Consider the following 7,741-nt stretch of genomic DNA (forward strand, 5'->3'; position numbering starts at 1 on the left):
CAAATAGACACTTTTGTGATGAAAATGTAAAGGATGCTATGTCTTTTTCTTCCACTTGGATCATTAAAATACCTCTAAGTCATATCAGCAAACAGTTTTTGTCCATTGCGCGAACAAATGTGACAAAATGTGTTCCTATAATGTTCCCAGTATTCCTAATACTTATAGACTTACAAATATTATTTTGAAAATCCCGACAGGAAGTGAGATCATTCAGGGCGGCTTGACACAAAGTGGACTACCAGTGATGATGGACGGTAACATTAGCAGCTTATGTGTCCTCTTCCTTATGAAGGAAACTGTGTAGGTGAGGTGTGAGGATGAGGGGAAGGTTTCCACGGACCCACGAACTGTCTGCAGCCACGCGCGAGTCCATTTTGTCAGGTGAGCCGTGACTGGAGGCTAACTTTAGCCACCTCTGTTTGCTAGCATCTCTTCTCCAAGTCTATGCAAATTTGCCTAAACAATAACAGTGCCCAAAGCTAGTGCAAATTAGGTTACAATTGGACCTCTGTATGTATGAATATTGTGTGCAAACTGAGAAGGATGTGCAAAATATGGAAGTATTTTCTGGAGTAAAATTACTTTTTTTCCCCCTAACATTTCTCACTGTGGGTTATTGTTTGATGTATGTGTCCCCTGTAGACTCGACAGATGAAAGAACCAGCCCCTTTCACACATCTGTTTGGTGGTGGGGGTGTCAGAGCTGCTGTCATCAGGTCTGGTCTTTGTTGCCAAAATAAACACTACTTGTACTTACAAAGTGGACGCAGCGCTAGAGGAAGCAGCAGCAGCAGCAGCAGCAGCAGGACAGGAGGAGCACAGCACAGCAGAGCCAGTCAGTCCCCCCTCATCATCATCCCGCCTCCCCCATGGCCACCGCGCGCTTCCCCGGGAAGAGTGTGGACGTGGCCGCCGCCAACTGGACCCCTCCGGCGCCGGGCAGGCCGCTGTGCGTCAACGGGACCCCATGGATCCTCTACCTGCTGGAGGAGTGCGTGGACAATGTGTGGGAGTACTGCAGCGTGGTGATAGGGCTCATATCCATGTTCTGCTTTCTGCTGTCCACTTTACCGTAAGTGATGATTGTGATGTTTTTTTTCCAAGTATGTGCTATCTATCTATCTATCTATCTATCTATCTATCTATCTATCTATCTATCTATCTATCTATCTATCTATCTATCTATCTAACACCACTCATCCTTAATAGTTTATAATTTCATGAGTTCTGGTTTATAAAATAATTCATGATACCTATAGCGACCATCCTGCCCTCCATTGTGTACATTTTTTTGTTTTTAACTAGATAGATAGATAGATAGATAGATAGATAGATAGATAGATAGATAGATAGATACAGTAGATAGATAGAAGGTGTAACTCCACAACACACAATTAAAGTACAAAATACATAAGGGTATAGGGGGAATGCATAAATAAACATAGTTTATAGAGTTACAGTATTCAATGCACGTTACCCCCTCCCCCTTGACAAAATGTTGAGGACCACTCAAAAAAGAATTGTGAGACACACACCAAAAAGTCCTTAAAAACAAACAAACAAACAAACCAAAAAAAAAAAAACGTACACAATGGTATCATCATGAATTATATCATAAATCGAAACTCATGAAAGACTTATCTTCCATTTAGGATGAGGTGGCAGGCTTTGGCACATTTGATGATGCAATGCTTAGCTGATAAAATTACACACAATTTATTCTTAACATCAAAATCTATCTATCTATCTATCTATCTATCTATCTATCTATCTATCTATCTATCTATCTATCTATCTTAGGCAGGTTTATGAAGCCTATCGTAATGGTAAAGTGGAGGAGGCCATGTCTTTTGGCTTCCTCTTCTTCCTCTTCAGTGGAGACGTGACCAGCTTCGCAGGCTGTTACCTCACCAGTCAGCTGCCTATTCAGGTAAACATCCTAGCACACAATTAGCCACACATGATTCATTTTTGGTTCTGTTCACAGCTTCACACTGTGTGTGTTAGTGTCCTCTGGTGATGGTAGTCGCACATGATCATCATAAAGATATACAGTATTTAATTCACTACCTGTTTGATTTCTTGTTTCTGAAATAAGTGATTTGTGACCCTGTGCTGCTCAGGTATTCTTGCCAGAGGCATTTTCCCTTTTTTACTTCTTTATTTCACTTTTGGTTCACTACTCAGTTAACTATTCTGGCACTGTATTTTGTGGCACAATGTTCCTGAGATTTTGAGTTCTGGGGTCTGTTAGGTTGGATGAACTGAAAATAACTTGACCGACAGTACTGCCAACAAGAATTATTCACAGCTCATGAACGTGCATCCATCACAGCCAATCTCTACATTGCTCATGAAATTTTGTACTCAGTTGCCACATACAACTGTGAGTAATTAATTTCACTGGCCAAAATAGCATTTTTGTTTGTCCTCTCTTTTCTCTCCCCCTCTCTGTTCCTCTCTCAGGTAGTCACAGTGGTTTTCTACATCTTCACAGACCTGATCCTCATCTCTCAGTTTCTCTACTATAAGATCAAGAACAGCTCCAGCAGAAGTAAGCTTTGACAGTCATGATTGAGTTAATTTGCCATCTGTTGTATAAAACAGCCCTATAGACTATATTGTGGATATCAGAAATGAAAACCTAATATTCAGAATGACATAAATACAGTAACTGTGGTGAATTTTATTTTATATTGGTGTGACTGTAGTCTGGCAGCAGGAATGAGAACAGGGAGGACAGAGGCATCTTTATCATCTTATATGTGATTATGTTTACTAATGGATCGTGCTTAAACTGTCCTGTTATGTCTGTTTCTTGGCCAAATATGTTATAAAAAAAAAACCAAAAAAGTTATTATTGGCTGATATATTGATTTTGTTTTGTTTTTTCCCTTAATTTTCAGTACAAGCTTCACTATTGTGAAGTCCATTACTGGTTGGACTATAAATCATAGTTCCATAGATGAGATCAACACAACAGAAATGAAAAAAAAAATAGTTGCAGTGAGATCAACAAAACCACAGGTTCACTGCTGACTTCAGTGTTGACGGAGACAGTACCACTAAGACCAAAAGTGCCAAACCACTTAATGACACATAGACACACTGAACCTTTTCAAATGGGGCTACAGGTCTGCATAGGTGTGTTATGGTTCTCTTAAACCCCTTTTGCACCTTTTTTTATCAACTACTTTGTCATTGACACAGCAAATTAATTCTGGGTCTGTCAGTTCACTGTCAGTTCTCTTATGTGTTTGTCCGACAGAGAGCCCTGTGTTGAAGTGGCTGTGCTTCATGTGGTGTGGAGCTGCGACATTAGTCCTCCTGGCTTTACCTAAGCTCATCATAGACAATAGTGCAACCCTAGACACCCAGGTAGGTATTTGTGTGTAGATAAGGTATATGTGTGTATCTATTTGTCAGTGCGCTCAGGGTTAACTTAACATGTCCATGAATCAGATTTATTGGATACACATTAACTTATTTGTTGGTAGAGATTGTGGTTTAGAGGCAACATTATTTTCCACCCTTTAATCTCTCTCCTCTTCTCTCTGTGCTCTCGTCTTCCCAGAGTCCAACTACCTCTAAATCAGTGGAAATCACTGGCTATATATGTGGATACCTGGCGTCTGTCTTCTACCTCTGCTCCCGTTTCCCCCAGCTCTATAAAAATGTAAGTGGCAATTTATTTGTTTGACCCTGTTGAGATGTTGAGGTTGTTCCCATGGTTTGCGTGTCAGCTGCCCCAACCTGAGGGGAGATCTTGGACAGCTTTCTGGGGCTCCCATCTCAGAGGGTTCATGAGGAATTGAAATTATTTGAAGTCAGTTAGTTAGAAACAGGGACTCTTGTGTGTTTTGAAAAAGGAGGTGGGATTTGTGTGTACAGTATGCGTATCAAAAAATGAGAACCAGACATTGAAGACAATGGTGCTGTTGTAGCAGTGAAACACAGCTCAGATGTAGCTATTAAACACCAGAGGGGATTGTCTCTGTAGGCTGCCAGTGCGAGAGAAACTCACACACACACACACACACACACACACACACACACACACACACACACACACACACACACACACACACACACACACACACACACGCTGACTATTGTAAATCATGTAAGTCATTTACCCTGGGGAAAGACCTGCATGTTCAAACATGTTTGCTTTTTTTGTTTTTGAAAGCTCAAAATATTTTCACCATGTCAGTCCAAGTGGCAAGTCACTCATCCAGTTTGGTGTGCTAATAAAACTAGAAAACTATTATTTATTACTCCCCCATTATTTCTGACAAACACCCTCTAAGTATTGCTTAGGTCCAACCTACGCTGTAATCTACAGGGAAATGTTGCCAGGCAACATTTCAGCATTTCATGTGTTTGGGGACAGGCTGAACTCAGAAGCAACACGAGTATGAAACTCCATTATTCAGCCAAGGTTGAAGTATTTTCTTGGATTCACTATATTTGATAGGAGCTCTCTTTCTTGGCCGGTTAAATGCAAGGTGTGATGAGAAAGATTATTTTAGGTACATCAACAGAACACACATGTTTTTACTGTATGCTGCTTGTGGTTAAATTAATTAAATTAACTCATTATGGAAAAAAACACAATTCCACCACATAGACAGAGAGAGTTGGGTTTCAGTGTCCAGTGGTTTGCCACAGACAATGCAGCACTTGTAAGCAGAATTAATTGTGGTTTATTGAGTTCTCAGGGGAGTTGTTGATGGCAATAAAAAAATAAAGTAACACCAGCCTTATCTTTTAAAATCTTTGTGGCTGACTTTATCTGTTTGGAGTGCAAGTAAACAGAAAAGAAATAAAATGTTGATAGTGGAACAGAAACCTGGCTTGTGGTTAACATATTGCGCCCAGTCTTTTCCTATTTCACTGACTGTGGGTTTTCACATGTGTATGCCAGCAGGCAGGGCTCCAGTAACAGCAGAATGCTAAAATAAAGAAGAAATGATTCCCCCCTGACAAGTTGAATAATACCTACAAGTCCTGTTGTTTGGTGTCTCATGAAAACACTGTAAACAGTTACTGTGCACTACTCTGTCTCTCACCCATTCTAGTTCCAGCGACAGTCCACAGAGGGGACCTCATACCTGTTGTTTGCCCTGGCCATGATGGGCAACGGGACATATGGGCTAAGCGTCATTGTGGTCCTGCCAGCACTGAGGGGCTCCAAACAGACCTTCATCATCAAACATCTGGCCTGGCTCATCGGCAGCCTGGGAGTCCTCATACTGGACTTCTTTGTATCCTTTAAATGAAAAGTCCAGCCACAAGCTCACTGTGCACAATGTTCTTGTCCTAATTTATTATTATGCTTGTGTTGAATGTTCTCTGTGTTTGTTAGAGATGTGAAGTAGTCTGAGGTAAGGGCATCTATTTTATATTTTGGTGTGAGCCTTAACCTTGCCAGGTCACCGCCCAGTTCGTCATGTACAGGAAGAAAAACTCTGCTAAAAGCAGGACGTTGGTCAGCGTCCCAGAGGTGGAACCTCTTCTGTGTGAGGAGGAGGAACTGTCCTTGTTATAGGACACAAACTGGACACCAATTTGGACCACTAAATGGAGAGGGGGGGGGGGCACTTAGTCTGCACTTTGTTTTTGACTATTTTGGGGTTTTATTCTATTTGTTGATTTACTCATGATACACTGAGAAAACTGAGACGTTCCAGAAACATTTAGTAAACAAGTAATCAGTGGAAGTGCATCTTTGCAGTCTGATGATAAAAAGACATCTTCTCCGTGGTTTCCTGAAGGTAAGATCAGGTCAAGCCATTTTTTCTTAACACTGGAGAGTAAATTAAATTAAACACCACTTTAGAGACATTTCACAGTTTCTCTTCAGGCAGGCGTGTTAGCATCACTTAAGTCTCTGTCTGGTTATGGGCACTGTTGTTTTTGATTAATTATTCCACCAGGACTTCCTGACTTTATTTTGGATGCAATAACTGTATTTTTATTTGCCACTGGGGAGCACACACACTCAGAGGAGGAGGTTTTATGCCAGATGTCTTCTCAAATGTGAGCTTTATGGGAGAACAAAGTGCCTGTTATACTTTCACTTTTTGTGGTGACAGAGTACCCACTGCTGTCATGGGTGGCAGTGTTATAATAGGCTGCAGGACCTTTTTCTGACCTTATTTGGTACTTTAGTTACAGTACATAGAAAACAGTGTTTGTGTGAGTACAGTATAGAAGTACCAGCTCTAATGATTTTATATAAAGTTAAGTTACAGTTTGGTCTTCCTGGTTCTCATTTCTGGACCATTAGCTGTGGCAATAGGAGTTTGTCATGAACAAAACATTCAGCAGACCATGCATTTATCTTATTTCCTAGAAAAAACAATCTGTTTGTGCCTTTTCAAGCTAATACAAATGCACTGTATATTCATTTGAAAACTAAATTATTCTAAACTATTGACAGTGATTTATTTAAGTGGCTGCTTGTTTTTTTTATTTCATTTTTTTTTAGAAAATGCAGTTAAGCCTTTTGTTCTCTCCATCTCCAAGTGTGTGAGTAGCATTAATTATGAAGTTCTCTTGTAACGGCATCCTTGTTTGTAACATTTTCGTGACATTCATTCAAGATGACATGACTCTTCAATATTTTATTTAAGACAGATCTAAGAATAGGAACACTAATAGGATGTCATTGAGATACTTGTTAAAGTCATGAGCTCTGCAGTCTGTTTGCACATTTAATGTGTTTATACTGTGTCGTCAGGTTTAAGCAGAGAAGCTGCTCTTGTCAAATCAAATTTATTTTTTAAGCTCCTCTCCTTTAATAGCGTCATTAAAGAGTACCAGAACAAATAGCTGACAACAAAGGAGAGCAAAAACAAAACTGAACGAACAATTGTCTTATTGATGAGCAGCTCAAGTAGAGCAAATACTCGTTTAGATCATTAGCAAAACTAATAGCTGCTTAATGTTGTGCCAAATTTTCAATATGTATGTGGGGGGGGGGGGGGGGGGGGGGGGGGGGGGGGTTCACTGTTTCTCTAATTCAGCCACAAAACTGAAGCACTATTCTTGCAGAGATCTGCAGATTTCTACCTCTGTCTCTAGGAACATTAAAATTTGCTTCTAAAAAATGTGAAAATCTGAATTGATTATGTGATTATTGACTGACCTCTTTTCTGTAAGTAGTCAATCAGGTGATACCATGATATGGATTCATGATGATATATGGGGATTTGTTCTGACTTTAAATTTTTTTACTAGTATATGTAGTTTTTACAAATTATTTTTATATTGCACGATTTATACTTTGATCTCTTCTCAATTCTTTCTAAATGAGGCTGATATACTTTTTAAATCTAGTACAACAACTCCCTATTGTATACTGTATATTACCTCTGTATACTGTAGATTATGTGGTATTTATAAGATTGTAATTTTACTTTAAAAGTGTCACTATATTGTTAAGATGTATTTATTTTTCTTTTCACATAGAATTTCGCTTTGGTCAGATTCATTCTGTACATTGCCAATTATATTTTAGCTCTGTGCCATCTGTTTACTGCCAATGTCATCCAATAAGACTAATATTAAACTGTATGGATATTGTACAAAACTTGAATAAACTGCATTATATCAGCTAATATGTGTCTGAATTGAATTGATTAAAAGAAAAGGAGTCCAGGACTGGCACTGTTGAAGGCAAATAAATCAAATAACCTGAGTTTACTGGGTTGTGCTGTTGTCAGTACATTTC

General features: G+C 39.5%; 1 protein-coding gene across 1 annotated transcript; it reads left to right on the plus strand.

Annotated features, from left to right (window-relative positions):
• Positions 1 to 872: 872 nt before the first annotated feature.
• Positions 873 to 5,765, plus strand: LOC310996463 (lysosomal amino acid transporter 1 homolog; the record flags this gene model as incomplete). Its single annotated transcript, XM_083985868.1, has 7 exons — positions 873 to 1,075; positions 1,804 to 1,933; positions 2,470 to 2,557; positions 3,272 to 3,381; positions 3,578 to 3,679; positions 5,085 to 5,270; positions 5,438 to 5,765. 7 exons carry the CDS (start codon positions 873 to 875, stop codon positions 5,552 to 5,554), a joined length of 936 nt encoding a protein of 311 aa, XP_083841994.1. The 3' UTR covers positions 5,555 to 5,765.
• Positions 5,766 to 7,741: the final 1,976 nt, after the last annotated feature.

Source organism: Trachurus trachurus (assembly GCF_905171665.1).
Source record: "Trachurus trachurus genome assembly, chromosome: 13".
Taxonomy (NCBI): Eukaryota; Metazoa; Chordata; class Actinopteri; order Carangiformes; family Carangidae; genus Trachurus; species Trachurus trachurus.